This window comes from Schistocerca gregaria, chromosome X (genome assembly GCF_023897955.1).
Source record: "Schistocerca gregaria isolate iqSchGreg1 chromosome X, iqSchGreg1.2, whole genome shotgun sequence".
In the NCBI taxonomy this organism is placed as follows: Eukaryota; Metazoa; Arthropoda; class Insecta; order Orthoptera; family Acrididae; genus Schistocerca; species Schistocerca gregaria.
In genome coordinates, this window is record NC_064931.1 from 554,979,126 (window position 1) to 554,995,025 (window position 15,900).

The window sequence follows — 15,900 nt, forward strand, 5'->3', positions numbered from 1 at the left end:
TCAACTTCAGTTTTGTTTATGTAGCTTTATTATATAAATTGCAATAGTTTAAAATAGAGAGAACATAAACAGAGAGAGGAAAAGTGCTGACAGCTGTGGCCGAGTGGTTCTAACCGCCTCAGTCCAGAACCACACTGCTACTATGGTCACAGGTTCGAATCCTGCCTTAGGCATGGATGTGTGTGATGTCCTTAGGTTAAGTTAGGTTTAAGTAATTCTAAGTCCAGGGGACTGATGACCTCAGATGTTAAGTCCCATAGTGCTTAGAGACATTAGAACCATATTTAGAGGACAAGTTTTAGTAGAGGTATTGATCCATTGAGTCGTGATTTAAGAATTCATTGCAGTGGAAAGGAATCTTCCAGTCAGGGAGAGCTTCAGAAATTACAAATGAGACATTATGGACCTGAATAAACAAATAATATTAAAAATAATACGTATAAAAATAAACCCAGGGGGAATAAAAAAAGAAAAACAAGCAGAAGGAAATATAAGGAAGATATTACAGAAAAATGGTTACTGATATGCATGGTTAAAGCTGTACTGAGAAGACAGGAGCAGGAGGGGAGCAAATGTTATGTGAACAAAATTTCAAACAGCAGAAAAAATATTATGTATTTTAAATGTAGAGAAGAGAAAACAAGTAATTACAGCAGCACCAGATTTCATCTATGGAGGCACACTACATCAGTGTTCAGAGGAGGAGTGGACTTTATTTCTGTTATCATGGACTACTAACGTTCCATGTCTATCACTTTTCTGTCCATTCAGTTGTTGCAGAGAATTTTATATGACTATCCAGTGCAAAATGCTATCTGATGGTACTACACATGCTGATATATAACACATAACAGTGCACAAAAAACATTGTTTATAGCAGAAAAAGGATCTTCCTCAACTGTTTTCCCATTACACATGCAAGTAAAGTATAACACATTTTGCATACTGCATAAGTATTAAAGCATATGTGTCCAGCAATGTAATTACCAGTATTCAATATTCAGCACAGCAGACTCATAAGTTAGTATAAATAACTTTTGCTTTTCATTGAACAAATGAAAAACATTGCAATAAAAAGGGTATGATCTCAAATCACATTAGTTGCTACAATATTCTGATGTACAACATATACATTTCTGGTGTAGTTAAATCTGCACAAACTGCCACGTGGAGGACACAGAAACAGGCATCTACGGAGTTGAAAAGCAGCTGAAGTAGTTGAAAACAAGTAAGCTGTCAGTGTCAGATCAAACTGCATATTCTGTTTTCAAAGATTACTATTTAGCATTGGCCTGTTACTTGAATTATCAAGAATGTCTCACTCAGTGGAAAGTCCAAAGTGATTGGAAAAAAGCACAGGTGTGTTCTGTATATAAGAAGGGTAAAAGAATGAAGCCACACAGTCAAGACTAATAGTTTTACTGTTGGTGTGCCACAGAATTCTTGAGCATATCAAACTTCAAATATAATAAATTCACCTAAGCCAGGAAAGCTTCTATCCACAAATCAACACAGATTTAGAAAAAATCACTCAGTGATCTCAGATTGTCCTTTTTCACACAGTATCTTGCAAATAATGGATGAAGGGAAGCAGGCAGCTCCTGTTATCCATGGTTTCCTGACAGTGTTTGACACAATGTCACACTGCAGACTCTTGACAAAGGTCTGAACATATGAAATTGACCCTCAAATATATAATTAGCCCAAAGACTCTTTAAGTAATAGAACCCAGTACATTGTCCTGGATGGTGAGTGCACATTGAAGACAAGGCCAGCATCAGAAGTTTGTCAGGGAAGTGTGTTAAGGCAGCTCTTTTTCTCTATACACATAAGCAAGCTGAAGTACAGGATGAGCAGTGATCTGCAACTGTTTGCTGATGGTGCTGTAGTGTAAGAGATACACTTTAAATCGCTGTAGGAGGATACAGGATTACTTAGGCAGAACTTGTATTTAGTGTCATGAATGGTGCTCTCAGTGGGCACAAAAAAATAAAAAAAATCCTGTAATGTTGGAATAAAACTGAGAGAGTAAAATACAGAATGTGTGAGTCCACTGACAACCTGTTCAGAAATATTACCTAAGATTAAGATTAAATTTTTTTTTAAGATTAAAATTTTCTTCTTCTCTTTCTGCACCATTTTGAAGCTGTGTAGCTCTGGAAAGTACTTGCACCTACACGTTATCCTCCTAACTGTGTGACTGAGATAGACAGTGGTTCCTGCAACCCACTAAAGCACAGTTTTTAATGAGGTTATTGATTCATTGTTTTCCTATTCTGGCAAAAATTTAATAGCATTGTATATAATCTCACATTCCTGGTAGTAATGAATTTCCCTGCACCTGTGGTACATGAAGACTGCAGTGTCACACAGTGTGGTGAAGAGATGGCAACGAGAACACTCAGTACGTATGTTTCAGCAGATGAAAGTTATCTGATGTGGCCATCTCTTTAGAATGATGGAATGGACTCACCCACTGCTCATGATGTGTTTCTGCATTGGGGCCACATTATTTTGCATGACATCTGGCAGAGGTAAAAAGAAGGAAAAATCTGGTACAGAAACAAAGGTGTAGTTATAAGAGTAAAAGGGCTTCAAAAGGAAGCAGCAGTTAATAAGAGTGTGAGGAGGGTTTGTGGCCTACATTTAGCAAACAGTCAAGGAAACCAAGGCATAATTTGCAAGAGGAATTAAAGTACAAGGAGAAGAAATAAAAACTTCAAAATGACATGTCTTCCTGTCAGATACTGCAAAGAACTTGGACGAGCAGTTTGACAGAATGGATAATTTCTTGAAAATATGTTGCAAGATTAATGTAAAAGAAAGAGTAATGGAATGTAGTCAAATCAAATCAGATTATGCTGAGGGGATTAGATTAGAAACTGAGACACTAAATGTAGTAGATGAGTTTTGCAATTTTGACAGCAAAATAACTGACAATGACATATAGAGAAGATATAAAGTGCATACTGGGCATTGTAAGGAAAGCATTTTGGGAAAAGGTAAATTTGCTAATGTTGAATATATATTTAAGAGATCTGAAGTATTATCTCAAGATATTTGTCTAGAGTGTAACCCTGTAATGAGTAGAGTGTGGACAATAAACAGTTCAGACAAGAAGAGAATAAATGCTTTTGAAATATGGTGTTATAGATGAATGCTGAGAATTGGATAGGTAGATCATATTACTGATGAGAAGGAACTGAAGAAAATTGGGGAGTTAAGAAATTTAGGGCCTCAGTCGACTAAAAGAAGGAATCAGTTGATAGGACATATCCTGAGGCATCAAGGATTTGTCACTTTGGTAATGTAAGGAAGTGAGGGTGTGTATGGGGGTGGGGGTTGGGAGGGGGCATCAACTGTAGCAATAGACAATAATTATGCAGAGATGGGGAGGCCTGCACACGATAAACTTGTGTGGAGAGCTGCCTCAAACCAGTCTTTGGACTGATCACTAGCACTTGCTATGGCACAAAAGGGAGTCAGGTACTCAGCCATAAAAAATTTTGATCATCTGTGGAGCTATATTGAGAATTTACTGGATAATAACTTCAACACAAATTCAAATCATATCTGGTTGATAGCTCCTACTCCATAGAAGAATTTCTGAATGTATAGTAGAATGATTTTCTGTGTATGTATTTTTAAAATTGGGACAGAGAGATACTGAATGAATGTATGAAAATTGGCACAAAATGAAGAAATCATGTAAATGGTTAGCATGTTGCTATTCTCTGCTGAGAAGCTGCGCTGTAACTATAAACCTGATTCATTCCATATCATTGCAGGACTGCACAGTGATCCATGAAATGTACAAATAACTAATTAACAATTAAACATCAACACTTAAATAGTCTTCTCATTCAGTAGATTATGACAAGTATGAGCTAGGAAAGGTGTTAATTCCATCCAAGGTAAAATGTAATTGAGATTGCATAAGAGGCTGATGACTCATTCATTTTTAGTAGTTTTAACCATCTTTCAATACTATGTGTGTTATTTCAACATCATTAGTGATTTGTGTGACTGTGAGGGGTTCATACAGTGATTTGGTACTAGGATCCTCAAACAAGTATCCATGTGTACAGAATTTAATATTCCTCTGTTCTGCTTCTTGCCTTCAATCTAAACATCAGAATATCTATGACAGACTGGATGGTTAATACATATCTCTCTCTCTCTCTCTCTCTCTCTCTCTCTCTCTCTCTCTCTCTCTCTCTCTCTCTCTCTCTCTCTGCTCTCTCTCTCTCTCTCACACACACACACACACAGAGCTACATTTACAGTACTTGGACAATCTTACTGTGTGTTTGTATGTGTGTGTTTGTGAGTTCTTAATTCTGTTAGTTTCAACAAATGATATCTGTATGAAAGCTTTTCCATGAGTTCAGTCTTGTTTATGTGCTAGTGTCAATACTGAGCAGTAAATTGTTACCTTTTATCCTCCCATTGTTCGTTGTATATCCCAAAGGATTTGCCAGTATCATTTAAAGTTTCCTTAGCATCTCTTTTTCACAACATTCTATGAATAGTAGTGGCCTACTACGAGAGAGTGCAGAAAAGCAGTGCTTCCAAATTTTGTATGTGAAAACTTTTTAAGTCTTTTTAAATAAAACAGACATTATTAACATTCTACATCTTTATTCCTCATGTCCATTGTAGTATGTAACATGGTGGTGAGTTACGTGACTATATCCGTGCATGAGAAACAGCATGCTGTAATCGAGTTGTGAATCTGAAGTGTTTATACATACATGCAGCACCCTCTCCTTTAGCATGGAAATTCAATTCTACACATGAGTGCTATGACATTTGCAACAATCTGACACCTTGAGTTCACAGTCATCAATCATCCTCCATACAATCCTGACTTGGCCCCTCCAATTTTCATTTTTTTCCAAAACTTAAAGTATACCTTTGAAAACTGCACTTTGACAGTGGTGCAAGTAGAGGTGAGGTTGTAGCTCTGTCAACAAAGTCAAATATTCTACAGTGCTGCTATCAACAAAATGCTCTCTAGTTGGGAAAAATATGTTCATCACCAGGGTGACTTACATTGAGAAATGAATATGTAGATGTGAAGAATAAAAATGTAGAATGTTAATAATGTTTTCTATTTTAAAAGTTTCAACAGTTTTCACATAAAAATTTGGAGGAATTACTTTTCAGCAGACTCTCATATTAAACCTAAGGAGTTGTTTACTGTGTTTAACATCTTACTCTGAATAACTTTTATCTATAACAAGACTGAAAATGTATTAGAACTTTGACCACAGATCATCTACAATTGCCAGATTTCAACTATTTTTTTCAGGTTGTCTTTCATGTTGAACTTATGAAAAGAGAAAACGAATGCTAACATTGAATATTATCTGATTAAAAATGTCTGAGAAAGTATTAGTGGACATAATTTGAGCTATGTTCACCCTTCACCTTTATAACAGTTTGAACTCTCCTGGAGACACTTTCAGTGACGTGTCTGAATGTCTGTGGCATTCTTCCTCAAGAACAAACCAGAGAATGTAGTGATGTTGGATGCTGGAGTCTGAAGTGAGTCAACATTCTGATTCATCCCAGAGATGTTCCATTGAGTTCAGCTTGGGACTCTGGGTGGGCCAGTTGATTTCAGGAATGTTATTGACCTTCAGCTCACAGGTGCTGCTTTGTGACAGGGTGCATTCTCATGCTGATACAGTAACTGACTCTGAATTGTTCCTCTACTGTATGCAGTAAGCAATGCAGTAAAATGTGTTCATATCCTTCTGCATTAAGCATCTGCTTAAGCAAAATATAGGGACCAAAACCTAATGCCGGCCGGTGTGGCTGAGTGGTTCTAGGTGCTCCAGTCTGGAAATGCGTGACCGCTACAGTCACAGGTTTGAATCCTGCCTCGGGCATGGATGTGTGTGATGTCCTTAGGTTAGTTAGGTTTAAGCAGTTCTAAGTTCTAGGGGACTGATGACCACAGATGTTAAGTCCCATAGTGCTCAGAGCCATTTGAACCATAACCTAACAATGAAAATCATACCTTAACACCAACTCCTCCATACTTCACGGTTTGCACTAAACATGATGGCAGATAACAAACTATTCCCTCAGATTGTCACAAGGAGTATTTGAGCTCAAATCTATATTAATAATTTGTTTTCGACATGGTTTGTTTTCGTTTAGGGACAATGGATTGTCATATAACTTAAAATATGTTCAAGTATATTTTACATAATTGTACTCTGTCCCCAATGTGGCTACCAGTCCAGGGCAACACCACTATTCTCAATTCTAGAGCACAAAACAATAAATCTAAGCGAAGCTCATCACAGAACTGTAAATCATTCTTGGCTTCAAACCTATAAAGATAAAACTCAGAACAACATTTTCTAACGAGGACTGAAGTTGGACAATAAATTGCTAAAGGAGATTAATGAAACTGCTAAAACAAACTTACTTAAAAATTTAATTAAAAGTTATCTGTAAAGCAATAAATTCTATTGAATGACTGCTTATGTAACATAGAATAGGAGTTTGGTAAAAAAAAATGTAGCACAAATAAATAATAATAACAATAATAAACCATCTACCATTCCACATAACACTATATTTTCCTCTCTCTCTCTCTTTCTTTTTTGTGGATAAACTTACTTCCGGAGCTATGTAATGCATAATACTAATATCTTATCCTCAATTTCAGCTCAACATATAACTTATTATTTGCTACACCTCTGCCTGTCTGTGTGTGTCCGCTTCTACATCCATTTTTACTGACAAAGTAATGCAAGTTCTCACAAATAATGCAATGAGGAATTAAATTTAACTGTAATTGCGCATTTTAATTGTAGTTGCAATAAGAAAAGTTGGAGAACTGCCATAATATGAAAATTAATATAAAATAAAATGTTGAAATATGAGGGAAGTAACACTTGCTTATAATAAAAACATAAAATGTAGCACAGTTCACAGTGTTTGTTGCAATCAAATTACAATAGTGAGGAATACACTGTGCCATGTAATGTCAAACATTCATATTAATATAAATTCACTGACATCTGGAATGATGTTATAGCATGATTTCCTCAATGTATGTAAAATCATGTTACAGAAACTGTAACATGATTTTTCCCAGAAACACTCAGTTCAAGATCAGTATTCTTTATTAATTCATACTACCATGAATCTTCTCCACAACATTATCTGTTGGTATTTGCTTAAATTGTGACTCATAATTTAATTCTTTGCATTATTTAAAGTTTTGAGAGATGAAATCTCATAAAAGATACAGGAGATTACACAAACAGCAACAGACTTTGAGACAACAGTCATGTCTGAGATATTGCTCTTGGTGAGTGGAACAGTTTGGTGCAGAATAATGCTTAGATTTAGTAGCTTTTATAATGGTTGTTTGAGTGATGATTACTGTGGTTGGTAACTACAAGGAACTGCAACATTTTCCTGTATGAAGAGTTTGTTTTATGTTACTGTAATGTCTTATTTCTCCAGTTTTCCCAGTTTCTCCAGTTTTCCCAGCTATCAAGTAACACAGCTTCTGGAATTTTCATGAATCACCACATCACAGTTATAGCATGATTTTCTCAACGTATGTAAAACCATTGCTGTTAGATTCAAGTATCAAACACAACCACATTTTTTGAGCTATGATTGTAACATGAGAAATATGAGATACAGTGCAATGATTCAGTCATGTCAGCAACTGCACTATCCTGATTCCTCCCCTCATTATGGAGTACAGAAAACACTACTCAGAAATACAGTGCTGTTCATCACACATCACAGGGTATAAAGATTAGCACTGGTATGTGAAAACACAGTGAGATACTCATGATAAAACATTAGATTGACTAATTAATTGCAGGAAATGTTGATACACTCTAATGACACAGTAAGTGCGTCAAAAATACATGAGTAAATTAATATCTATTGCCAGTATTATACATTTTATGGGTGTTGTTGTATATCCTGGTACAGGCACATTTATGAGTAATGTAATGGAAATGCCATCTCTAGTGAGAATTATGTCTTCTGGACATTAACCTGTAATTTTCCTTCAAATGAGACCCCATATACAGGGGAGAGCCTTGTACCTTGGTACATTTTACAGATTTTCACCTCTAGCCAGCCCTGTAATAGAAGTTTTATATATTTTCATATTTCATTCTTACATGATGGCATTCACTTTTTATGTCAGCAGTGTTTTCTGAAATTCCAAACTTACTCCAGAAAATTAACATTTTTCCAAATGTGAAAACATGTTCCAATGTACAACATGGTTATGTGCCTAGAAAAAATATTCTATTGAAATTTAAAAGCAAGGAAATTGAAAAAATCTTCTCAATACTGTATTTAGTCATCTGTCTATTACATTATTATTCTGCTACATACCAAACACTGGAAAGTGAAATCAAATTGATCACAAGTATTATCAAAAAACAGTTACAAGTTTAATACATTTTGAAATAGAAGCTATTGGAAACTAACACACATTTCTATTTTCAAGGCAGGTAACACTCTTAAGATATTAAAGAAACTTAGTTAACTTGCAAATATCACATTCCCCATGTATTAAGTCACTCTGTTTCAAGATAAAAGATGGTGAACAATGAATGAAGCAGGGCTTAATTGCCCACATGTCATATAAATACTTGAAAAAATATATAGCATTTTACTTACCATAAAATTCTCTATCTGAAAAATTTGCAATATATTCCTAATAGCCTTAATGTATAATACAGCACTTAAATGTGTACAATGAAAAATAGTTACAAATGTAGTGGATGATACAACCTCATGTCTAGCAGCAAAAAAAGAACAGTAGAAAATGGTTGAAACTCCTTATTGCAGTCTCTAGTGTGCATTCCTACGTATAATTCTAAAATCTGAGCAAAAGGAGTCATGTGTTCCTAGGTACTACACTCTTCCCTATATAGCAACATTTCTTAAAAATGAATGATATGAATTTTATTGACAGACAATGTGTCCCCATTACTTGCTTTCAACATCCCATCAGAGACACATACATACATAAACACCCTGAACTTTCCAGTCGCTGCTGAACTGTGCCAGAATGTTACAACTAACATTCCACATATGTAAGATAATTCTTCATCATGAAGATCTCTTCTTAGCTCTGCTGAGTATATCCTAGATGCTGTCATGAATGAGACAGATTAAGCTTCTGACATACTCTGCATGTTGAAAGTGGTTGTTAAGTAATTGTGTGTTGCATTTATAATGCTATAATGAGGCATTGGTGACATAAGATAGTGGATGGTGCAGCTCACCATTATAACTAGTTTCTACATGTTAGTTACACAGCAATCAGAAATTTGTCAAGTATTGAAATATAATGTCCTTTCCTGCCAAGTCTACACCTGTTTGCAAAACCAGCATTTATTATACCACCACTGGCCAGATGAGCTTTGGAAGCTACTCTTAAGTGACAGATCATATAAATAGCTGTAATTGTGCACCTGAAACCAATCAAAACAACTGCTATTTTGAACTTTACACACATGCACTAAAGCATAATTGACATACTCAACAGCCATAAAAACACAAAAATAGGCTTCTTGGATTCCATATTGATCAAAGTTTGAGCTGGGATACACATAAGTTATGCTCTGGATCCCATGTGTGATTTATCTGCTGTGTAAGTTGAGAGGCCGTGTAAGTGAAAATCTGCTTCTCTATGCATACACTGTTTTCTTGAATTCCCTTGTGACATATTGAATTTTGCTACAGGCAAACTCACCTGGTTCTAAGACAATATTTAAATAGCAAGAGTAGTCCATCAGATGCATTTCTGTACTCACACCACAAGACTCATGTACGCACTACTTCAAGGTAATGAATATTATGACAGTACCTAGTTTATATATTTATAGGTACCTAGCATACACAAAAGAAAACCTGGATAATTCTGACCTTAGGATGTCAATACACCATCTTAACACTAGACAAAGACATGCAATTGACAAGCCTCGTGCCAGGCTAACAAAGATTCACAATAACTATAAATATCTTGGTGTCAAATATTTTAATGAACTACCTACACATGCCTACTCAGTGCCCCTGAATAAATTCAAAAGTGTAATAACAAAGTGGGTAAAAAGCAATGCCTTCTATACAGTGAAATAATTGGAGGAATGTGTAATAGATGATTTGGAGTTTTGAGATGAGACTATACTGAACTATAAATTGTAATATTTTATGAAGCTACTTTTGTGGTGGCATAATTCACTCCTTTCTGTACCAAAGTTAGATTTAATCCAGAATAATGAAGATCATCCTTTCTGCTAGTGTTGTAGCTGTGCACTTCACTGTTATTTTTGAATTGGGATGGGTTATTAGTAACAGTTTTCATAAGTGAATATATGTATTGTGAAGGTACTGTGAATGTCCCGAGTTCCTTAAATAAATGTCTGCAATGTGAGCTTGGGTGGACTCTAGCTATTATTCTGATTACATGCTTTTGTGCAATGAATACTTCCTCTCTCAATGACAACTTGCCCCAAAATATGATGTCATATGAAAACAATGAATGAAAATAGGCATAGTAGGCTAATTTACTGATATGTTTATCACTAAAATTTGCAATAACCATAATAGCATAAGTAGCTGAACCTAACTATTTCAACAAATCATCAATGTGTTTTTATTCCAGTTCAATTGTTATACATGTCATTTACTGTACAGAATTGTATAAACTGTGCCTTCTCAAAATTTAGTGAGAGTCCATTTGCTGAGAACCACTTAATAATTTTCTGAAAGACGTTATTTACAATTTCCTCAGCTGATTCTTGTTTGCTGGGTGTGATTACTATACTCATATTATCAGCAAAGAAGAACTAGCTTTGCATCTTCATGAATATAGAGTGGCAAGTCATTAATATATATTAATAACAATAAGGGACACCATTCTTGATACCTGCCCAGCTAGAGGACTCTGCCGATTTTTGCATTCTTTCACTTAGATACGAATTAAACCATTTGAGCACTGTCCCACTCATACCACAATACTTAAGCTTTAATTTCATAATTCACACAATCAAAAGCCTTTGAGAGATCACAAAATATCCCAATGGGTGATGTTCGGTTATTCAATGCATTTAATATTTGATCAGTGAAAGCATATATGGCATTTTCTGTTGAAAAACCATTCTGAAAACCAAACTGTACTTTGTTTTTACAAATAAGTGCTGCTACTCTTGAATACATAGCATTATCGGGAATTTTGGATAAAGCTGTCAGAAGTGAGACTGGTCAATAATTGTTAGCATCAGACCTATCCCCTTTTTTATGCAGTGGTTTACCAGTAGTGTATTTCAGTCTATCTGGAAAAATGATCTGTTTCAGTGTGCTACTACATATGTGGCTGAGAATACCAATTATTTGTTGGGAACAAGCTTTTAGTTCTCTTTTGGAAATGCCATCAATTCCATGTGAACTTTTATCTGTGAATTAATTTATTATTTTCCTAATTTCAGTAGGAGAGGTGGTTTGAATTTCAGTTTTATCAAATTTCAATTTCAGTTTTATCAAAGTGCGTAAGTATTGCCTCTTCCATATACTGCCTTCCATTTTATAATGCATAGCTGGATCCTATTTTGTCTACAACACTTAAAAATGATTATTAGAAATGTTTTCTGACTCCTTGTTAACAAACTGATGTCAAACTGAAAGAACCAAGCAATACTTCAAGGTCAAGCTTTCTGTTGAACCTCCCACAAACAATAATTTGCTTCCCTCTGTCTGACAGATAGCATAACAAAGAATCAAAGTTTTTCAAAAATATTTGAAAATTTTCCAATTTCCCAATACATGGCTACAATTATAAACATGCCATTATTTAGTTTAAGCTCACACAAACATGCTTCTATATGTTGCTATACACAAAAATTTTTAGTTTCCAAATTTTTCACACTATGATAGATTTTAACATATATGTGGCAACTCCTCCTCTCTGTATTTGTTTTCCAAAAAGTGATCAATTTGTGTTACAATATACTTTACTGAAGTAGTTGCTTATGCAAAAGCCTCCTTGCAACATAATTAGGCAAGGATAATTGTAAAATAACTGTATTGCTGTAACTATAAAGCATATGATTACACCAATTACATGTAAACATGTTCAAAGATGAATAAATATTCCATTCTATTCTAAATATTCTATTCAGTATGTGTGTTTATTCGTGTAAGTACTGTATTTTAATGTCCCATAAACTGTACTATAATATGTCATGAAATTAAGTCATTCTATTCTTCCACTTATGTAAAATGTACAGTCTTGACTTATTTCCACATCCCAGAGCCATCTCCATGGGTTACATAGAATATGAAGTATGTAACATTATATGTGGATGTACAAAATCAGTTGTGTTTATCAGCAAAAAACAGAACATACATGCTTCAATTTGGCAAGTGAGACATTTGTTCACAACTAGATATGTGAATTGTGGTCAGAGAAAAAAAGAAAAATGAACACATCTAATACACTGAATTATTTATGATGTGTATTTATAATTATGTGTATATATGAGTTGACTTGAAAATGAATTCCGAAGCTGATTCATCCAGTAGTGGTATGATAAACTAATAAACACAATTTCTCCATATAGCACACAGCCCTTGAGAATAATAGTAGTCTCCTCTAGTATACTTCTCTATTTTGACTGTTCGTGAGTACGTGGTGTTATACTGTATTATAAGAACAAGTTCCTCGGAAGTCATTCAGTAACTGAGATAGTGATTGAGATGATGACACTACAATGACTGATATGACTATTGTCAAAGTATAGAAAGCCTAGCAACCAAGAAGTCATAAAATTAATCAGTAGCACATGAGACTGAGGATTTAAATGTATCTTAACGTGCAATAATATAAAATATGTCTACTGTGATTAGACAAGAACATTTAATGACTCTCTTCTCATTCCTAAATGCAGAAAATTTAGTATACACATTTATTTACATGAAATTCAATACACTGAAAACTGTCATTAGAATTTAAAACTACTATTTATTTTAGGTTTCATTTTAACTGCTTTTATATCAAGACACAAGCTTACCAGTAAGTGGTTTCACAACAACTCCAGACATTCCTAATGTCACTCCCATTATGAAAGAATTTGCTGTCAATATCAGCATCTCTGGCATATCACTGCAATGTTGCAGACAAACTTTTCTTTTCTGTAATTAGAAAAGGAATTCAAACTATGAAAAAGTTAATCTGTTGAGAACAAAAGGAATGCAAAGCTGAAAATCACTTTCATATGATCATATTTTATTCAGTTCATAGTTTTGTAAGAGAATTTATCACAGTCTGTATTGAATATTTTACAATCACTGCTATTTTGCTCATCTACTTTTTGTTACTGAATGTATTCCTAAAAATTATTTGCTCATTAGAAATGCTGCTAAGTTATATAATGAACATATCCTAAGTACTGCTTATTAATAATGAAACCTGCTTAGGTTGCAGATGATTGTAAATGGTCAAATAATCTTGAATCCTTGATATAGCTCTTTCTTTACAGTGTAATTTGATAAGAATGTCATACAGGGATAGGACCCATCCTTGGGTTAGTATTCACTGTGACCAAAAACTATGAAAACAATCACATCCCTGCAACATGTTGATTAGGAAATGTTATGACCATTCCTCTTGAATTTGCAGTGCTCACTTTAATCCACTACGAAACTGCATGTTAATAATGAAATAATAATCAACCAGTTGTGTATAAGAAATTTAATTCCTTGACCAGTTTGAGGCACTTAGTGTCCTTCTTGAGAAGATTAAGCCTGTTGCATTTTTTGTGTGTCTCAATAATAAATTGCATACATCACAATACCATGGTCCTAATACCATAACAAACATAGCATAAATACTGATTATTGATAATAAAAACTACTTATGTTGCAGACCATTATAAGTGGTCAAATAATCATGAACTCTTGATATGGTCCTAGGACTGTGGCATTGTACTTTATGCATTTTATTATAGACACTTGCAAATAATGTGACAGGCATTACCTTCTGAAGAAGGGTAGTAAGTGCCCAAAACCAGTCAAGAAAATAAATTTCCTATTTGCAACTGGTTGCTTATTATTTCATTACAGTCAGCCACAGTTGAAGATGGACAAAATACTCAGCTGCATGTTATACAGTGCCAGTTGATCAGAGGAGGCAAGTGAGGCCGGGCCTCCTCTATTTTCTGTGGTAGAAGAGGTAGTATACTAGCAGCAGTAATTATTTGTACACTGAACCTTAATGCACTTTTGTCAGTGATCACAAAAGACGTTAGAGCAAGTCAAAGTGCGAAACCTTAATTGTAACCTAAGGCACACGGAGGAGTGAAGCATATGACGAGGAGGCTAGGCACTTGCCAAACTGCCTGTAAATGCTTGGTTGCTGTGGTAACCCCATGTCTTTCGTGTGCACAGTATCACAGCTGTGTTGCTTTGTGTTTCTGTGGCATGGGAAGCCAGTAGTTGTGGTGCCGTATCTCTATGTTTTTCTTAACATTAGTTGCCCCATGTGCAGTAGTTGAACTACGTGCAGTGGGCATAAATGAAATACTGATGAAGTACTGATGTAATAGTTTTATGTATAGACATAATTACCTTCTTGTAGGAGCTGTCATTTTGAAAGAGATGTGAAACTGAATGAGGAAATTTTGGAGTGGATGTCCAATATTGGTGAACATCTTCTGCGTAAGCAGGAGTTACCTTTCAGACATCATGATGAGACAGAAAATTCCCTGAATCCCCAAACGTTCAGACCCATTTTTAAATTTGTGCTAAACATAAATGAAGATTTGAAAGCATGCTGGGAGAAAATGAGGTATTTGCAGGGATTTTTGAAAACTACACATAACAAACTGATGGAATGTATAAATGAGGAGATTTGTGTTCATGTAGATTCAAGTATTGACAGAACTTCACTTTATGCCTGCATTGTGGGCAAAACTACACACCCTTCATACAAATCACAATGCTCTATTGTTGTGAGACTAGTGGACTCAAATGGTGATACTCAAGAATATTTTCTTGGTCTTCATGATCTTAGTGAAACCAGAACTGCTCCTGCTTAATCGACTGTGCTGAGTAACATGTTTCACAATTATGATATAAAGAACATATGATGGTGCTTCTGTTCTGGCTACAGAATTAAATGGCATGTAAGCTGAGGTCATTGAGATTGTCCCACAAGCTCTTTTAGGCATTGTTTTGTACAGTGTTTGGATTTAGTTTTGCAGGAGAGCTATTCCTGTATAAAACCAGTAAGGAATTTTTCTCCACACTTCAGTATATTCCTGCTTTCTTCTATTGGTCTTCCAAACGCACAGCAGTTCTCAATAGTATTGCTGGTAAATGTATTTCTTCAAACAGTGAAATGAGATGGAACAGTAATGCTAGAATTATATCTGCCATTAACAAAAACCATCTGGGACTCATTGAGGTTTTAAATGAAATAACTGACAATCCTAACTTCAGTGCAATGACTACAAGAATAGCCTGTGGTTTCAAAACTACCCTCCTAGAGTCTGACTTCATTTCCTTCTCTCTGTTTTTCAAAGCATATTTTTAAAGACTGAATTGCTTTTCAACATTCTTCAGAAAAAAACAACAACAGTGAAGCACATTTTTGGAACAATATTGTCCCAGAATGCATAGCTTACAAGAAAAACCCTGTAAATGAAGATATATTGACTGATTTTTTAAATTCCATGAAACATTTGACTAATTTGCAATATATAGCTTCTGAGACTAGAGCTGAAATGACAGATGAATACATTGGCGATCCACTGATGTCAAAATACAAATAAGTGTACTTTGAGTTTTGTGATAATATTGTAACACTACTGGATACAAGATTTTCATATTGTA

At 34.9% G+C, this 15,900-nt stretch overlaps 1 protein-coding gene across 3 annotated transcripts in view; it reads right to left on the reverse strand.

The window, feature by feature from the left end:
- The window catches only part of LOC126297832 (intermembrane lipid transfer protein VPS13A-like), a 759,301-nt gene that overhangs the window by 75,722 nt on the left and 667,679 nt on the right, over nt 1-15,900 (reverse strand). For all 3 annotated transcript variants that reach the window (XM_049989081.1, XM_049989080.1, XM_049989079.1), the window contains exon 59: nt 13,080-13,200. In XM_049989081.1, the coding sequence (XP_049845038.1) occupies nt 13,080-13,200 (121 nt within the window). The remainder of the gene's footprint in view (nt 1-13,079; nt 13,201-15,900) is intronic.